Source organism: Tinamus guttatus, unplaced genomic scaffold (genome assembly GCF_059628265.1).
Source record: "Tinamus guttatus ecotype Peru unplaced genomic scaffold, ASM5962826v1 Tinamus_guttatus_pri_ptg000047l, whole genome shotgun sequence".
NCBI lineage: Eukaryota > Metazoa > Chordata > Aves > Tinamiformes > Tinamidae > Tinamus > Tinamus guttatus.
The window spans coordinates 1535215-1555708 of NW_028288581.1; the positions used below are offsets into that span (position 1 = coordinate 1535215).

General features: G+C 37.4%; 1 protein-coding gene across 2 annotated transcripts in view; it reads right to left on the reverse strand.

Moving 5' to 3' along the window:
• Positions 1-20494, reverse strand: part of COL4A1 (collagen type IV alpha 1 chain) — a 112714-nt gene that overhangs the window by 49739 nt on the left and 42481 nt on the right. For both annotated transcript variants that reach the window (XM_088538494.1, XM_088538501.1), the window contains exon 2: positions 13985-14035. In XM_088538494.1, coding sequence (XP_088394620.1) covers positions 13985-14035 — 51 coding nt within the window. The remainder of the gene's footprint in view (positions 1-13984; positions 14036-20494) is intronic.

The window sequence follows — 20494 nt, forward strand, 5'->3', positions numbered from 1 at the left end:
TATGAAACATGAGTCCCATGTAACATAGCTAATATATTTTGCACTCAGCAGTTTATTCTGCCTGAGGATTTCAACATACTTTGAAAACACTGCACCTTGCAGAAGGGAAAAACATTCTTCCAACCACTTTCATGGAAAATTAAAACTGAATTTCATAGATCTGATTTTCATTTACTTTAAGTCTCTCTTAAGACTGTTCTGGCACTGTAAAAAGGGTATTGAAGTGCCTGTAAATCACTAAAGTTATGACTTGCTGAAGAGGTTAACCCAAGGTTTGACATAAATATAAACTGACCCATAGTTACTACAGCTAACTCTCCCAAGGCTACCTGAAGCCTTCCAGGCTGAGGGTGAAACATCTGTTGCAGGAGCAGATTGGACTGGCAACTACTGAGCCACTTAGGGCTAAAAGATATCTAAGTTTCCCCATGCATTTTTTTTTACTGACTTTTATGTCAGCTGGAAGAAAAATGAAATGGCTGTTTGCCCAAGACTTATTCAAGCTACTGGATGTCCGGAGCACAATTCTGAGCATGCACAGGGCTGCCATGTCTCCAACACACCACAAATTTTTGCACACAGGAATTTGGCCTATGATTTGCCAGCAAAGTTACCCGAAGCTCCGGAGCTGTCTGCAGACAACCTGTCCTTTTGGATATATATTCTTATAGGTGGGTAGCAGTGCTAACACTTTCTTTACTCTGCCCTCCTAATTAATTTTAGTGCAAAGTAAGTACTGGGTATGTAGCCCAAATTTGTGCAGTTTCAGACTATGCCATTAAGGGGACCCTACTCCTCCACGCCACCCGTGGAAACTCAGGACAATCTGTTCCCCAAAGATCAGTGACAGGTCTAGAGATAAGTTCTGCACAGCAGTCCCTTATGTTTGGTCTGTCCATCACACTCTTTCTACAAGCGCTTTAAGAAACCAGCACACTGAGGACTCTTGAGGAAAGAGTTAGTGTTAATGAACTACCTCAGTGCTTCAGGGTAGTACAAACTACTGTTCCTGCTCCAGATAGTACAAATATACATCATGAGAAGTTTTCTCGGCATCAGTGAAACTGTATTAAATTACAGTAAAGTCTCCAAAGGTCTATAAGGAACAATGCAGTATAGAAACTGTACCATCTAGAAGTAGTAAAGTCATACCAAAGCAGAGCTTCAGGCCTCCTAACTTGACAAGGTAGATTAGTCTGCACAGATAGCTGGCATAGCAGTAGTTGGACTTCTAATTTTCTTATCCATGTGGCTTAATTAGAACTTCAAGTTCAGAAATATCACACTGTCCAGAATAAACGTAAGCATGTCCTTGCATTGCAAGGAAACACTTGAACAGCATCCTTTCCCACTTGTCTGTCCAGTTCTTTGGTTCACCCAGTGTTCCAGTGAAGCAGCCAAACAGCTAATGTTTGTACTACGTTTAAGCTGGAACTCATCAAGCATCAACACTACGTAAACTGGCAAGCATCATATCACTGCTGCAATCCTGCTTATTCTTTTGGTCGGAGATTTCTAGCTGTGATGCATAAAGAGCACAAGACTCTGACCGTAAGGGCCATGTCCCAACACACACAGCTGCAAAGTACTGGCAAGTAATAACAAGAGAGCTTCTGTTTCTTACAAATCAATTTATGAGCCTCAGGAATTAAGACAGATGTAACCAAATCATCTGTATCTCCACTGATTCAAGGCAAACTGTCAGGAAGAAAAAATGGAAAACTCATTATTCACTTCACAAAAAAAATATTCTGCCACTCTGCCGTTGCTGAAAAATGCAAAGATGCTACAGAAAAAGCCAACAAGTGCTTATTCAGTTACACGTATTTGGTTATCAAGATCGCCTTTCTTAGTCCAGCCTTTGTGAAATGCATCCAAATGCCTTTGAATTAGATATACAAATTGAAAGTACATAAATGGACTTCAAAAAAAGGTAAACCTGTTAAGAGCATAGCTACATGGTCTGATCATCTTGCTGGCACCAACACTCCCAAATTAGCCATGAAGTAGTGTTTCACGCATGGAACAAGTACAGATTTCTATGCAGGACTGTTACACGAAGCAAGTATTTTCAAATGGTTTAACTGTAATAAATTAAGTATCAGGGAGGAGAAAATAGTCAGCACTCCATTATAAATTATTTCCCCTATTATTTCACCTAGGGACTGTTGGACCAAGAGATTTTAGACTTGAGAGATTGGTGACATGGGAATTAATCACATGTTTCTAAAGCTGCAGGCTTACACAGTGTCTGGGCCCACATGAATATAGGGTACTCATTATCTTCAGAAACTCAAGCACATGATATATAAGGACATGCCATTTTTTCTGGAGTCATTTAAAACATTATCATTTAGCCCTCATCCAACTCCACCTGCTTGGTTTGCTTCTGCTAGAGATTACCCCATAGCAGAGATGGGGGTAGCAGAGACTACTCCATGGCAGAACAGAACACATGCAGGTCTTTCACCTGAAAATATATTTAAAAACCTCACTCAAAAGGCAGTTGAGCTGATCTACCCCAAAAAGTTGGCTGCTGCGCCTCATTTAGCCAACCCTCACATGGAAAGGGAGCCAAAAAGGTAGCTATAGCAGCTTCTCATGACAGTGTGGCAAGAGTCATGGGTGTTTCATCTACCAGAGCTCTTCAGCTACGCCTTTGTAGCAAAAGAAACCAAGACCACAGGCAGCAAGTGCTTAACTTTAGGGAAAGCTAACTTTGGACCGCTATTCATGCTGAAAAGATCTGACATCCACTCTAAGCTTAAACTTTCTCACAAAGAAAGAACTTTCTCACAAACCCCTCTTCCTAAAAGCTAACATTTTGTTGAACTGAAACTCTGGCATGGGTACCTATGACAAATAAAAGTTTTGGTTGTAGATTACTGGCTGCTACAAGGTGAAAATTTAGGCAGCAGTTTCCAAAAGAGAGAAATAGTACCAGAAAACTCAGCATTATTTTCTCTTTTTCTCACTCTGAATGTAGGAATAGTCTAGTATGCTTTTTTTTGACCAAGATTAGTCTAGGGTCCAGGTGCAATTATTCACACAAAAATCATAGATATGTATCCTGAAGTATTCATCACACCTTGTTGCTCCTATGTGACCTTGTCAAATTTACAGTAACATATAAGAGCCTTGAACAGGCATTGACAGTTCCTGCACAAACTACCCCAATCATGAGAGGTGAATGCGGGCAAAGTAGCTGCTTCTCCAGCTGATATAAGTGCAAGCACTCAAGTAATTTGCTTTGGGGGTGTTGGACAAGCAATTACACGACTTGTTGGGAACCACTACTGTGTGATCTCAGTAGCCTTCCTGAGCCATTGTGCACTTTGAAATATGTTCTACAGAATTGGAATTGGCCAAGTGTCACATTACTGAAGAAATGGTGGTGGGGAAAATCTTTATTTATTTATTTATTAAGAGTAATTTTAACCACCAGAGGGAGCACTGGTCCTGAATATCTTTCAGAATTAAAATAAACATGTACAATAAGAAATCATCTGTTTGTCCTTAGCTGCACTTGCCATTTTCAGTATTTCATTGAAAGTGTGAAGTGGATATCAGTCAGAGTTACTGCTATATGCTCATATGGCAAGTGTCCTTAAGTGCACTAAGGATGCTTAGCATTGCAAAACTCCAACAGCTCATTCGTCAGAGCTAAAATATATCTACTCTATAGCTATAAAACCCTGAGACTGTGTGAATAACAATTAATTATACAAGCATAACTGTAAAGACATGCAAAGAATCTGTGTAGGATCTCTGTAAAAATCTTGGCTCAGCCAGAACTTTTGGGGGCTGAGCCCCTGACAGATACAGAATGGAAAGGGCAGAGGAAAGAGTCAGCAAAATCTAGAATCTCATACACTGCCAGGAAGAAAATTCAGTAAAGCAGAAATACATTTTTGGCATGACTAGCAGGAGGAGCAGCCATGAGCATTGTAGATCACTCGCTCAGCTCCAAAATCAGGGTGACTGCAGGCTAGATTAGTCCCTGGACAACATAAGCATCATCAGGGCTGCTCTACGCTACTTGCAGACATAAATATAGAGGAAGAGCCATTTCAAAAGCTGCCGGAGAACAGCACTCTCTTGTCATGTTTCTCTGCAGGGGTGCTGCTTCTGCCATCTCATTTCCCTTTGCCCCCTCCCCATTGCCCTTCACCCACGCAATTCCTTTGGTCCCCAGCTGAAGCAGCTCAGAGACTGCACTCGAGCATGAGAACACCAAAGAGCACCTACCCACTCATGGTGAAAAAGTCGTGGCTATACACAGCCAGAGATATAAAGGTTTAGGTGGTGCTTTGTGAACAACAGTATCTCACACAGCTGTTTTTCACTCCTCAAAAGGATTTTTTTCTCCTATTATGAAAGTATCTGTTCTTGAGTCCAGCAAATCTACAGCACTGGGGAACCTGCACTGAGTGACGCAAAATGAGCCGGATTCTCCAGGACTGAATCAATCTGTATAAACATTTAATTAGAGAGCTGTTCAGGTTTACTGTTCATGGACTGAATCTGTTCCTCTGTCTTCTAAACACGACAGAATGCTTAGACTCAAAAAGCATTTCAGTATTGTGTCATGGCTGCAAAGAGCATTCCTCAGGAAGCAGCTAAGTGCTTCCCAAGACTATAAAAATAGAAATAGCAATCTTTGTGTATCCTTTTCTCTGCATATCAGTACTTACATGTTTGGTTTGTGGGCAAGAAAGTGGGTGGATATGCAGTGTTAATGAAGTAGCTGAATAGGACCTTACATAAAATAAGGTATGTGAACTAAAACTAAAATTCAAGCCAGTCATAGTTGCAACCTCAACCTCTTCTTCCTCTTCTTAATTAGTGTCAAGCAACTTATTGCCTATCAGCATCACAGAATTCTAACTAAGCCAGCTATAAGCAATGATGCCTCCCAACTTAATTTGCTAAAGCTTCTTCATGTAATTTCTCCTCTTGCTCCCTTCACAGTTATTCCGCATTTTGCAACTACTATACTCACTTTTTTTTTTTTTTCAGAGTTGTCCACATTTCCCTTTGTAGGACTTGCTGATCCACAAACACTCTTAATTTTAGCTTAAAATGATTCTTTCTTCAGTTTTTTTTTTTTTTTTGTCTTTGACAGCGCTATATATATTTTGTATGATAACTCCAGTGTAGATAAAGCAAAGCTGTAGATCCAGAAGTAGATGAGATGCTGAAGAGGAATGTATTTGTACCTATGGTAGAATCCTACTTAGAAGATTTGATTGGTTTACTTCCATTAAAAAAATAAGGAAAGAAAAGAAGAAAGTCCCTGAAGTTCAATGGCGTACATGCATCCTTCATTCATTCATAGAAGAAAACATTCATGATCCCTACTTTGAACACTTTATAAGCAGTGAGCTGTCTACCTCAAGGCACGATCCAGGGCATGGTACGACAGTAATATAAAAGTGAGTCTAACATATTGTGGGAACCAATAGAGAGCAGATGAGTTTTATTTTCTGCTTGTCAAACTTGCCTGCTCCATTCTTGCGAGTTTAACACCAAAGTATGTGATCCATTGTCTTATCTTTAAACTTTTTTTGTTTTTTTTTTCTTAAAAAAACACAATGCTGCTGGTGTCAGGATGAAATCACACAAACCTTTCCTCAAAGGTATCCAGGGTCTATTTCAAATCGGCATCAAGGAGCCTCTTCCCATAAACTAGAGACACCCCAGGGAATAGAACAAAATTAAAGAACCACTAGGGAAAGGGGAGTTTGAAGGACAAATGTATTTGCAGCGTAAAAAAAAAAAGGAAATTCTAGCACCTGGAGACAGGTTGACTCAAAAGGCAAAAGGGTGCTATATTTCCTACCCATTCTGATCATCTGTTTAATTCATCAGCTGTGAGTAACTCTTCCTTTGTTTTATTGCACATTGTGTTAAGCCACCTCACAATATTGAAGGTCTAAGAAAATATGGGGTAAAAAGGCACCACACCCTTCCTTCTTCATTAGTGAAAATTTTTTAGCATTTGTTTGCATTTGGCATCGTTTAAAGGCTCTCATTTAAAGATGAAACAGCAGAAAAAAAAAGGTTTTGAACTTTGCCGGATTTTTAATTTATTTTTGTTCAGATCCTAGACCTGGAATGAAAAGTGACGTTAGATGCAAAGTTTTATTCTCTTGCCAAAAGTTTGTCATGGACATATTTACAGAAAATAATCTCTTCCATAAATAGTAAAAACGGGCAGCTGGTCCTAGACAGTGCAGACTGCAGTAAGTTCTCATAACAAAGTAGCTCATATCCTAAGGAGTACATGGCAGTCACTGCTATTCTAGACAGTGCTATTCTAGATGCTTTTTTTGGTTAGGTTTGAAATGGCATTTGAAAAGTTTTAAGTTTTTTCTTTGTGTAGAAGTAAAATATCTTTCCACAACAGCTAGAACAAATACTCTGGCTTCTAACTTTTTAATCATGAGAATGCCATAGGCAGATAACAATCTGTCTCGAAAATGTAAGTCCGTGTTTCTTCAATTTAAACTGTAAAGTCCCTTGACTCAGTCACTGGAAGCACTGGCACTGACACGTAAAGTGTCACTCAACTCCTGTGCCTTGGGGTTACAAACAAAATGTTACTTTGCGTCTTTAATAAGTCTTCCAACTTTCATCTCCACATTTTCAGACAGAAATTTGAGTTGAAGATTAGTAACTGCATTCTTAAATTGTAGATTTCTCAATGCCTAAATCTCAGTAAAGGAACAATATACTTTTTACAGTGCAAGTCTTTGGTATTCTTCATTTTTTTTCACGTAACTCCTGAGTTTAGTGTTGGAGTGCATTTTGCATGCTCCCTCTGTACTATCTCTTTCCCCATTTGTTTTGCAGTTCTTCACCATCCTTCAGGGTTTGCTTGCCAGATTGCTCTAGCAAAACAAAGGTTTATCAGAAATCCAAAACCTTTCCCTAAAATGCTAACTAGCAATTAAGACTTTTGTTCAATCAATTTACATTTCCTCAAAATAAAGTCAGTAACAGGGTCAAATGAGAGAAGTGAGAAGACATCCTATTTGATGCCAGTAGCTGTGTTCAGCCTCTCACTCAGCTCAGTATTTTCTTTAACTCTGAACAGTGATCTTTGACACAGACCTTGGTGAGAATTATTTTTGTTGGCATTTCAAAACATTTAAAAATGTTCCTGCTGAACTTTGGTGGAGGCTGCTGCATGCTTTTTTAAGAACTACAAAACTTATGGGTATTTTTTGCCATTTTAGTTATTCTTGTTAATAGCATAGGAATCTAAGTTGCTTTTACCTTGCCTTTACCTTACATTTCATTATCTTCTGCTGTTAAAGATGATGTGCAAGATGTTACCTATTACTATTTTCATCATCCAGGCTAACATTCTTTGCTATTTTCCTCTTAATTCAATTTATTCATTGTTTTATAAATTTAGATAATATAAAATTAGGTGTTCTACTTAACTACTTAACTAAAAGAAAATGCAAATGGTTTTTAGCATTTTTTTGGAAATGTTCTCTTAGTTTTCTTGCTACTGTTGTGATTTTAAGGTCCTTGGTTAAAATAAAGAGGTTCTCCAGCTGGCTAGAACTTGTTTGAATGATGAAGTACTTTACTATCACTTTTTTAGCAGCTACTTCAGGTTTTCTCTCTGGCAATCCCGCTTTCATCCTGCTTTTTACTGCTCTGTCTCTTTCAAGGCATTTAAGGTTAAAGGTTTTGCTTTTGCTTCTGCAGGAAATGTTTTTGACAAATTAATATGAAATTTGGCTTTTTACCCTTCCTTAATAAAATCCAAATTTTAAGAGAACTTACATCTGCCTTCCTGAGAGCCAACACCATATGGCCTCATGTTCTGAATAACTAATATAAATTATGAATCTCAAATTTGACCCTTGACTGAAGACATTCATTTAAAAATCTGAAATAGCATGTAGCTGAGCAGAGTCAAATAATAAAACTATCACTAGTACTTCTCTTTGCTCTTGGCTAGAGGGGCTAGAACATGACATAAGATGAAAAGAGATTACCACACTAGTGTGGTTTCTTAGTATTAGTTAATATATACTAAGAGTCTTCCTTGTGGACATTGCTGCAGGGAAAATGTAGGAAGAGATTATTAAATGTATCAAGTACGATTAAATCCTTGTATGGGAACTGACATATCACAAAACCATCAATTATAATAGCTGGCTAGGTCTGAGATCACCAGCAACACAAAATAAATTGAATGGAAGAACGATTTTAAAAAAGCCTGAGGGATAAACTGCGAAGTGTAGCTTTTGCTGTTCCCCAGACATTTGCTGTCCCAGACCCTTAATCTATAGGCACTCAATCCTGTCAGCATGACACAGTATTAGTATTATGGGCAATAAGATGAACATCCAGGAAGCAGTAACAGACCACAGTTTTTGTCACACATAAGACACACAAAAAAAAAGGGCACTACCACGCAAATCTATAAGAATCACTACATAGTCAGTAGATGCTGGAAGTGTGGGTCTGATCACAGTATGGAAATTTTTAATTTGAAATGGTCCTAAGCTACCCATGGGGATTCTAGAGGCAACAAATGGCTCTTCTTCCAATGTATATAAAAGTTAAAGAAGTGGAGACTTCATAGGCCTTTTCTGATCTTGCTTTGATCTCACATTTGGGAAACTTTACTGACTTCACTGGAGGCCCACATGACTCTGGTCAAAATAAGGCCCTGTAATCCTTTAAGAAACCATAATGAAGGCAGATACTAACAGCAATTATACAAATGTAAAAATCAAACTTGTGAGGCTATACAGCATGTTTATTCCATGATGAAATGCCTCAGATTATTATACCAACATCTTTGCAAGCAAAGATGCACATCTGGTGACAGCTGTTTAAAAGCTTACATAATGCCAACTGAAATACTATTGTGTGACACCCTTTAGAAGCAGGTTCTGAAAAACTAAATGCAAGCATATTGCATTACATAGGCTTACTGGGATATTTGCTTTTATAGCACTCTTTCCACAAAGATAAATTCACCACTAGTTTGTGTTAATCAAAGATAAACACTATATTGAGCTCATAAATATACCTTACTATTGAAAGCTTTGCCAGAAACATTTGGTCCCATTTGCTCAAAGCAGACATGGGTTACAACAACTATTTCAGAGTAAGAAAATTTGAGGGCTCCAGATATCACTTTAAAAAGTTTGAACTGCAAGTTGGAAAGGTGTGAAAGCTTTCAATACTTATCATGTATTACTCTACACTATTATTCTGCTTTCAAAAATATCAGCTTTGTCTGGGCATTTTCTTTGTAAAATAAAGATTATCTGAGTGACATAAATAATGGGTAAATCAATACAAATGCATTACTGTGACTGTGGAATAGACACAAACATTGTGGCAATTATTTCCACGGTCTGCTTTTCAAAAATATTGACAAATCAGATCTCCTTGAAGAACACTAAATCTGCAGCAGATCAATATCTTTGTTTATTTGGTCACAGTTTTCTGATTTCCCCTTTAGGAATGGTTAGAGGACTTCATGTTGACAAGCTAGTCCTTTCCAGACTGCAAAAATAATCTTTCCTGCCACATCGCCTGTCCTCCCTCTTGCCAGCTGTATGGCCCTCTCTGAGATGTGCGGCTTAGCTGTATTTTCCTTGGTGTTCTCAATTCATGGTCCTTCAATTCAGATGTGAAGAGGTGCTGTGAACCACTTAATTTCTATAGCACCTACTTCAAATGCAAACACTAAAGAAAACCATGGAAGAACGGATCAAATTCAAGCATTACATACTTCCATGAAATAGATAATGCTAATGGAAAGTGTAAGCGAGGAACAGAGCTACCTGGCTTCTAGACCAGGCTCAAGCAAAGTCAGGTCAGGTATTTCTGCATCATGGTTAACATATACTGAGACAATGTGCTCATCAAGGGAAATAAAGAAGTCATTTTCATGTAGGCATAACAACAGGGACACATTCTGCAATTAAATGCTTATCTACATTTCAAAAATCAAAAGCAACAGTTATGTAGTAGTAAATTCCTTTCTTATTTTCTACTTTTTCAAAACTTTCTAGCAGATTTTTTTAGAAAGTAAAATACTTTGTGAACAGTTACAAAAATCATATATTGAGATTCTTGCAACTTTAACTTTTAATGTGTAAGGCTGAGGTAGGGGAATCATATGATACAAAATAATGACAACTTCTATTTTAATGCATTCTAAACCAATAAGTATTAGAAGGTTAATCTTTCTACATTAGTTATACCAAAGTTCCAGTATTATTTCTCATTATACAAGTTTCTGATACAGAGTTAATTGACCAGAAATGCCCATGAATGAGAGATTCTTGGAAAAAAAAAGCCAGTGAGCAAAGAATTTTACTCAGCTCTATACAGTCTTTGTTCTAAATAGTAATTAAATGCTTAGCATGATTTTTCTATCCACATAAATGCCTAGCAGTTCTTATCTCTGCAGCTGCTTGAAATGGTTCTCAGAATCTAGGTAGGCATGAAAAGGAAAACATAGCTTCTGTCTGCTTCTAAGTAACCAAATAAAATGTAGGCAAGCATTCAAAATCCTAATCAGTTTAAACAGATCTCACACACTTTAGCAAGGTTAGAAAGAACAGTAAGTTATTATATAGATAGCCAAACAAAAAAAAAAAGGAAAAAAAAAAAGAAAACAAATGAAGATGTTAGGCTAATCTAGTGGAAAATAGTAACATATTGTTTATTGTTGTATTACTTTAACAATATTAAGTTATTCTAATATTTCTGCCCCTTCTGTTCTGCCAATACATGATACTTGACATTATATAGCTTAAAATAACAGCCTCATGTTCAGTATAATAAGAATGGCTTTATAGGCTTAAAACCATCTGTTGCAATTACGCTCATCTTCTGAAATCTGGACCAAAACCCCTTAGACTTTGTCAGTTATGTGCTCTTGACAAAGCATGATTCATCTTAAAGGAGTTTGGCACAGAGATGCAATTTTCATGGAAACGGTCTAATGAGAGAACAGATTGAATGTATTCTAAATATGGCCATCCAAATGGTCATAATAATGAAAAGATTCTCAAATAGAATATGAAGATATGGCATTATAATTCACTCTTCCAGCTCTGAAATTCTGCTGAGTAGTAACTTGTAGGTATTTCACAGATTCTAACTCAAATGCATTTTTCAGCACTTTTCTGTGAGATCCTTAATGTGATTATTTGGCAGGAAAAAAAGTTAATTAAAAAAAACGTGAACTATAGGGTCGGGAACTTCTTCCCACACTATGGTAAGAAGTGTATCTCCAGATGCTAATAATTAAGGCATTAAAGGGCAAAACCAGCACCCACTTCCGCAGCTGCAGATGTTCTCACAACAGTTAAGTGGTGTGGTTATATCGTTTAAGAGTGTGGGTGTATTGGAAAGGGCCCTTTAGGGTTTCTGCACTTCTCCACAACATGGAAGCCAGATCTAAAGAACTTCCAGTGTAGGCAACATTTTGGCCCTGGACTTCACTGGGCACAGTGGGTATGTACTTCCCACACAGGAGGCTGCATGAGATGTGGAGAACAGATGTTCTCAGCCTTGGTCTCCGTGGGTGTCACTAGAGTGAGGGATGGCAATAGTCTTAGGTGTTGCTCCTGGCTACACATATATACAGAACAGAGGTCCTTCTCTGTTTAAATGACATTCATGTGGATGTCTGAAATAAAGGGTACTGCTACAGGTGTTAGTGGGAACTCTGTGCAACAGAGGTGTGTTTCAAATCCAAAGCCAAAAGGTCAGAATGACAGTTTCTAAAAGTAATATTGACAAACAGGAAAGATAATTCCCTCCTTTTCCTTGACCAACTTCTTATCTGTTCAGGTTCTTATACTTGGTAAGCATTGACTTTTAGCGTGGCTAAAAGTTACACTGGGCTAAAGCAGGAATGGGAGTGTTTAAAAAGTAGTAATAAAAAAAAATGTTCAAACAATTGTTCAAACAAAGTATACATTTGAAAGCCTCAGACTATTATCATAAACATCAGACTTTGGTGTATACTGATCTGAATTAAATTATTTTAAACAATATTTCAAAATACTTTCAGATTCTTTCCTTACGTATGATTTTCTAGGCACAGCTATTTATTCACTTCTTGAGATGTCAGTAGCTAAACCAAATTCCATGCACTATGTATGCTTTAAAGAACAAAGAACTTTGTGAACTGTGCCACACAACAGATTTGTGCAACAGCTAAATGCAAGAGATCTAGAATTTACTTTGAACTCTATCTGTTCTTCTACGTTTTTCATTAACATATGTTAATTTGAGGTAGTTTTAGCCACTACCATAATAGACGAGCACTTTTTTTATAAATAAATTTCTTGAGACTCCAAATAATGTAAATTAAGTATGCCAGCAAGAGAATGTCTTCTGACTCTAGCAGAGAGGAGTTGTCTGCTTCAGACTGTCATCTGAAGTAAATTAAGCTTAAGTATTGACACACTCTCCTTCCAAAACTGCACGATTTTTAAAATGATCTATTTTCAAGTTGGCATACTCTATCAACTGAAAACCAATAGCTTTGAACAACAGAATTATAACAATACCTGTCTTTCTCTACAGTAATTTATTTGTAGTTGCAACTGAAAAATAAGATGTACATTTCAAGGAATAAATTCAAATTTCCAAGACACTCACAGATCTCCTCTGCTTTGCCAAGTTCTAATGAATGGCTGACTTTCATTAAATAGCTATTAGTCATTGAAAAAGGAGACTCCACCTTAAAAGATGTTTTACTCTCCAAGCAAGCCATTTACATTCTAGAAAACTTTCTAGAACGTTACTTTCTAGAATGTTACTTTCTAGAAAACACCAAAGAAAAACCATCGACATTTCCAAAACGCTCTATTGTGAATATTGAGCTATCACGTGAGACATAATGTAGAACATGAGCTGTATATTTATCAAAACAATAAAAACTCCTAAGTACTTCTCTGGATGACCTAAGCAGCTTACCTTGAAGAATGTTTGCGTTGGATGATAAAACCTTTGTTTTACCCTTATTTACATTAGTAGAGATAGAGCACATGGGCATGCACAGCTGAACACAGCATAGATTTAAATCTCTACAACAGAATTTAAAGAGATAAGGGGAGTGATTGAATGTCTACAGGTAATTTAAAAGGTGAATTTGCAGAATGTTTAAGAAAACTCTGTTTTCTTCACTGTTACTGCTTCAAAATAGGCCTTATATATATATATATATATTTTAACAAATAAATAGTTTGAGTAGCTGAATGGGAATCCTAAAATCGATGCACAAGTTTCTGAAAAAAATTTAAAAGAGAATTGTAACTATGTTTTCTCTTACTGTTATTAATGGGAAGTACAGAATATGAATATTTTGGGTGGGCACAGAATGAATTTTAACATTTCTCTCTGTTACATATAGCAAGGTGTTTCAGGTCGCTTTAAGTTTATTATTAACTTGTATTTTTCCTAATGTAAGGCATAGCCTCCTGGGGCTTACCTTGGTCAGGGTAGGTTACTTATAATGCACCATACCCTTCCCGAGGAGCGATCAGTATTGTGGAGAACATCTCTGCACCAACATATTCACATCCCTCGCAGGTGTTCCCTCTCAGCAGCAGATCACCATTATGCAGAACATCATGTCAGAGCCTGCACCTCCCACCACAAAGGCTAGAGGTGAGGTGTAAGATATAGTAAAGCTGATGAGGCAGAATAAACGTCAGGTGGGAGATGGGCTGGGGTTGCTTCTCCATGTGGAGCAGAGCAGAAGGATGCTAGCTGTCTGCCATAGGAGACTAGAAGGGATGAAGGGCTAGAAGGCAGAAGGTTCCTTGGCTGAGAGTCCAGTTTGGAGTCATGGGCAAAGTAAAACTGCAAGGGAGCAAGAGCTGGAGAAGCAGAGGAGGGCACAGGGTGGAACAGCCAAGACACCATGTCACTTAAATAAGTGTGAAAACTAGGTGGAGAGAGCTGACATACTCACTTTTTGCCCTTTCACTCCACTGCAGTCACATTTTCCACAACCAGAACAACCCTGAAAATAAAAGAGAAATTAAGGATTAGTTTTTTGAACTGAGCGGTGCCAAATCTAAGCTTTGAACTAAGGGTGCCGTATGAAACCATAAAGAGTCAGGGATGTCACTGGTACCATGCAGATTACAAGGGCAGTAAACATGGGGAGTGTCAAATAGTTCACACTATTAAATAGTCCATCTCAATGTTTTATTATCTTTATACAAATGCATATTTCCAGGCACAGTACAATAAAATACGCTGTCATAAAATAGGTCAGTAACAACAGTTTCAGAAGGAAATTAAAATACTGATTTCATTATCACAGTAAACAGTACATGTGACAAGGACATCTGGACATACTATATGAAATCAAGTCAAACCACAGCCCCCAATAAAGCAAAGAGTTGCCTCTGCTACATTTCAAATAACATTTTTCTCCTCCATTTTACAGTGTCTAACTCTAATTATCTAAATGATGCAACTGTTTCCCTGTAGTAAAAGCAGATTCCTTACAGCAGTAGAATGCATGAAAATAATGAGTAAAATAAGCAAGTCAAACCATTTTTTTACTGCACAGATCCTCTTTTTTGAATAGACTTTTCTTAGGACAGATCCACTTCGCAAGGTTTCTGCACGAGACAAGCTAAAGCCAACACGCAGCCAACTTATACCTCCAGAAAATGTCAGTACTTCAGGAGCAAAGAACAAGTGTCGCTAAAAACCTTTGTTTATGTAAGCCATAAGATGGAGATTTGAGAGAGATTTGGGGGTTTGGTTGTGCTGAGTCAACAAGTAACCAAAAGATTTCTATGACAGCCATAAAGAACCAGTAACATTTTGCAAAACAAGAAGGGTGATAACATTCAAGAGAAAGGGTGAATCAGATCAGCCAAGGGACTCTTACAGTTGCTTTGTGTTACCAAAGCATTTCAGGGCACTGAGGTGCATCCAGTGCTCCTCCTTTTTTCTCCTCATCATCATGAAACAAACAGTAACTCAACAATCTTTATAACTTTTTTAGTTGTTATGCCTCATAGAAACAAACTAGAGGTAGAACAAGCAAAAAAATTAACATCAGTGAATATCCACAGCAGCAATTGAGGTCTTGCAGCAGCCTCATAGAGCAGTTATCCCAGAAGTCACAAAAAGCATCATCCCAAAGCGAAATATCAGCAAGTGCCAAGAGCCCAGACCTTAACATGTATGGATTGCAAGGTCTACAGAGGCCTCAGTGTTTTCGGAAAATAAAAACAAATGCATCTAATACATTTTGAGATTAAAAATAGATATATAGATACTCTTTTAAAGTAAAGTATCAAAGAGAATTTGATTTTCTGAAAATAAGATTATCAAAGGCTGTGAAATAAAACCAGAACACTAACTCCTGAAGTATTTGTTCCTTTTGTTGAGAACGTAGTCTTTCATAGGCAGATCCATTACACTGCTGTGTAAAGTCAAACTTTCTCCATATCTGTATAAAGCCAAATTATTTATTTTACATAATTACAATGGTATACCGTAATAATATATTATAAACACAAATAATAATGAAAAGCAGCATGGAATTGAATGAGCATAAATCCTATACTATATAAAGAGAATTAAATCCAAAAACAATATCAGCACATGCCACAACTCCAGTTCAATACTTATGAAAGGGGGAAAGTGCCACCCACTGAACTGTCAACATTGCTTCTTGCAGTACATGGTTTCGCCTAGAAAAACACTGGATCGCCCATTCAAAAACTGACCCAACATGACCTCTCTGAGTTTTTCAGACCTGATGAGATCACAGCTGGAAGACGCTTGCCTATAGATCATACTTCCTTCTCTAGCATCATGTAGAATGTTATCAGTTTTATCAACATGTCCCTTAAATTCAGAAAAAGTCTGTTTTAATTGCATCTGGGAATGTAATTAAAATACGTCATTGAGTCATTATAAACATCTGTTTTCAAGTTAATCCCTGTATATTTCCTTCAGTCTGTTATTTAACATGCACAGTTTAAAAAAAAAAGAAAAAAAAGGCATGTTGTTGTTGATTTTTAATTGGTTTTGTTCTTAAATTTAGAATGGTCAGCAGAATAGATGCGTGCTTTGGGCTCTCCTTTTGTGATCCTAAAATGATGCCATCATACTCAAGTTTTCCTGTTTCTTAAATATCAGATTATTCTAGTCAAATACAAGGAAGATACGGAGATACCAAAGTTTAGAGAGCACAACTTTTTCTGAGCAGGTCCAACAGGGCACAGCTGCATAAGGTCCTACTGGCCAAGTCTGCAGCCCACTACTCCAACACAGGTTGCTTGCTCTACAAAATCATGCTGTTATTTTACTGTAGCAGCACCTCCTATAACTCACTGTAACTTCTGCAAGTGGAAGGAAGGTTTACCAACAACGACAGCCACTACAGTCTTCCATTGCTGGGAACTGCTAAAGCATTTTTTTGACTCTGAGGGGTGTGATGATACAGCTGCAAACATCTTGCATAGGCTGGGAGGAAATAGGATTTTTTTTTTCCTCTTAGTCCTCTGGGAGGATGGGAGGGCCGGACTAAAAACAGCTTTCAGGTCAAGGATCAGTTTAAGAAGGTCAAAGGAATATGTAATGAGGTGGGAAACTAAGGAATGGTTACAGTAGGCACAGGAATCAGGGTCTGGGTTCACCTCATCAAGTCTAGATATAAACATATATACTAGTTACTGCAGTCGCCCTTATTCAGTGGCAAGAAACAGACATTTATTGTGCAAAATACATCCCACCTCTTTTTGAAGTCTGCTTTGATTTGAGATGAATCAGGTTTTGGAGGGCTAAGCAGGAAGAGGTGAAAAGGGCAGAAGAGGAGCAAGGATTATGCAGGAGAACAAGGGGGAAAATGAAGGGAAAAGTGATACTTAAGGTCAAACACAAGGGGATCTAGACAGAGGGGGATACAGAATAATAATAAGTCTTTGTTCCTCAGAAAGAGTTAGAAATTTAGTTGAGTATCTTTCAGTGATCAACAAGATCTACATTTCTGATTTCTGACTCATTTAGGCATAATTTTTGAACCTTGACAAAATCAAGTAGTAAGTGGAAAATTTCCCACAAAGGTACAAAGATAATTTTTGCAAAATAAATGAGTAGAAAGTGTGCCAATTATTGCTTACTTTTACAATTTTCAATCAGTCTAGAATAACAAGAATCCAGTCCATGATTTCCCACCACATATGGCTAAAAGTAATGACAGAAATCAAAGAAATAATTTCATCCTATCTCCTTATCTCCTGCTCATCCTCTTTAGAATGATATGTTCCTCAGGAACTGCACAGAGTTTGGAGTAATTATTGATGTCCTCCAAGTACAGGAAAAAAAAAAAAAAAAAAAAAAAAAGGAATGGTGCTGTGCAGGAAGTTCAATTTAGGTGTGGGGAATGAAAAGGAAAAAGCTTTATCCCTTTTGTAGGAGCCAATTATAGACTAATCCAAAGATTTTTGCTCAATGCACTGTGATACCTTACACACTTTACATGATGGACTGGCAGTTTTCAAATATACATAGCCTCCTTCAGCTTCAGAGCAGCCCATTATATAACATTTGATAGCATTCATTTTATCTCACTCCTCCCACAAAATACTAGTGCAGAAGCAGAGTTCACTTTAGCACTATAAATTGCTTCATTTTTTGACAAGCATTTCCGTTGTTTCATTCTCCCAGACTGTCTGCAACTGATAATAAGTTTAGCGAATCATGCTTGCAAATCAGTACAAAACTACAAAAAAGACCATGTCCCTTTGACATTTCAGACATGGAATTGCTGCATGTAGAATAAATATTTGCTTAAAAAAAGTAATTAATTTAGTATCATAGTAGCATAAAGTCCCAAAAAAGTATTGCTAACAAAGAAATCTGTCTTTGATGAATGCAATGCAAAACCTCTGCAGTACTGAGTCTTAGAGTGTCGTAGCTAAGAAGGCTTCCAAAGCTCCTGCAGCCGATAGGAGAAGCTGTGCTCTGCAATCCACTCTAACAAATCTGTGAGGTCCAAGCTACGTTTTGCTCTATTTTTCCTGGTCCAGCTACTTCCCTGGCATTTAGAGGCCTGTTGCTTGGAACGCATACAGGAACAGCACAAGCAGCCAGCTTAACTGTCTGCGAGGAGACAACTGCCGTATTTGGACATGTACCGTTTCTGGAGACTGCAGATATCACCAAACAAAATACAAAGGCAGAGTCAGTTTTTGGATGCTCATCTCTCGTACATAAGTGAGTTTTTAAAGCCAACATGTAGTTTTCTTTCCCACAACATATGCTGGGAATCTGCTGGTAGAGTTTCAGTGTTCTTCTATGGAAGATGTGTAAAACACTAGGTAGGTTCTCACTCAGAAACTAAGAGAGAACATGACACACAAATACTAAATACAGATAAAACAGGAAAAAGAATATGTAACTACACTGACTAAACATGCACTCTATTTGCTTGTTTCACACTTACCTTGTTGTTTTAAAAATAATGTTACCAGTAAAAAGAAGTAATGAAGTGCCACATTGCCCATCCGTTTTCTTGAGTAATCAGAAAGGGTGTGGATGAGATGATAGGACTACGCCAAGCTTTCACAAGAAAGTTCAGCATCAAATGAAGCATGCTTTTTGCCTCATTATATACTTGAATTTTTGGAATGTTCTTAAGTCTTGCCAGAGATAGCATTTTTTTTTCCCAATTAAATATGTTACAACTGAACTAAAACTGCCTATTAACTTGGGCTAACAGCACAGTTTTAAATCTAGCTCTAAGTGTTAAGTATATGTATATAAGGTAGAAATTTAATAAAATGCAAACTGTTTACTTAACTCTATTCCTGTGGAAAATCTCATTCACAAGGAATATAATCACTTCTCCTACCCAAAACACATTCTATCAAATGACTGAAAACCCTGTAAACAAGTAGCTGATGAGAACAGTACAAATACTACATTCCTTTGACTCTTCACTGTTTCTGATTAATAGCTAAAATCCTTCAACAAGTAACAATCATTGTAATGATTTCATCTCCTACTTCATTCATTATAAAATAACATTTTATATTTAGACATTATGCTTAAACTGTTTTCTGATGAGAACAGTGGAGATTTTCTTCTCTCTCCTCATTGTTTTAGTTCAAATTCGCACCACTATTGACTATGACCACAAGAGCTTTAAGCGTGAATCTCCTGTTTTCACACTGTTGCCTTCTTTCCACCCCTACGCTACCCTAACCGTAACGGGGAGGGCCAAAGGAGCTTTATGTTTACACAGCAGAGACTGCAGCTCTTGCACATAGGTACAACTCATATGTGGCTGACTGAAGAGCTGCATCAATACACGTCTTCAGTTTTACACCCCACCAAAGAGGGGAATGGGGAGGTGACACCAACTGCAGGACGCTTATCTCGAATTCCTGACATCCTTCCTTCCCTCCTAGGAATGTCTAAAACTCCTGAGCTGTATTACTATTCTTTCCTTAGATACGACTCTATTTGTACAGTTGTAATTTGTACGCTGTATTATACAGGGTAAGTTGAACTGCTCATTCTTTCCAGTCCAGTAAAGTTGTGCAAAAAGAAGGTGTTCCTAAAATTTCTGTTTTATCCTTAACTAGAAAGATGCAGAAAAAGAGGACAGAGTGTAACTAGAATGACTTCATACTTTAAAAAAAAATGGTATTTGCCTTTGTAAGCTTATTTATTTTATATTTTGCAAAAAAAGTAGCTATCTTTTTTTTTTCCAGGATAAAAAGCCTCATTGTTTATATATCTCTCTATGATGTATTTATTCAAAAAGATATAAATTGTGATTTGAAAGAACAAGAACTCATTTAAGAAGATCCAAATGATAGAATTTCTAGGTGTGTTTAAGACTATGATAACAAGGTATGAATTAATATTAAAATCCATATTATCTACAAGGGCTTGACAAATACATTTTGAAAGTTTATTTTTGGAAGGGTGAATTATATTATGATGTAGTGGTTGACATGAGCTCTGAGGAAGAAAATTTGTCCTACCTACTCAAGGATTTTAAAACATATTTGCAGAAATGTCAGCAGAGCAAAACTATTGCTCAGTATAAATACATATTCTTGCTTGCTATGCTGTAAAAAAAGTCACATTCCTTCAAAACACAGCTTTGCATTAAGTGCTTGACAAAGAATTTAAATTTTTTCTGCATCAGAAAACTTGAATTCAGTTCCCTTAGAATAGGAAACGTGCTATGTTACGGGCCAGTTCTAAGACAAGGCAGAGCCACTTTTTTCCTGTTGAAATAATTACATTTCACATAGTGCACTGAAATTTTATTAGATCACAGATGGGAGCAACTTCTTTCCTTAATGAGAGTCCAAAGCACTACAGTATGAAGGCATTTTCCCTGCTTTCAGACAGCATGCAGTCCCCCTTCAGTCCTCAGTATGGTTTGCGAAGAGCAGCATCTGCCATGTCTTCATTTTCAAGACTAACAGTT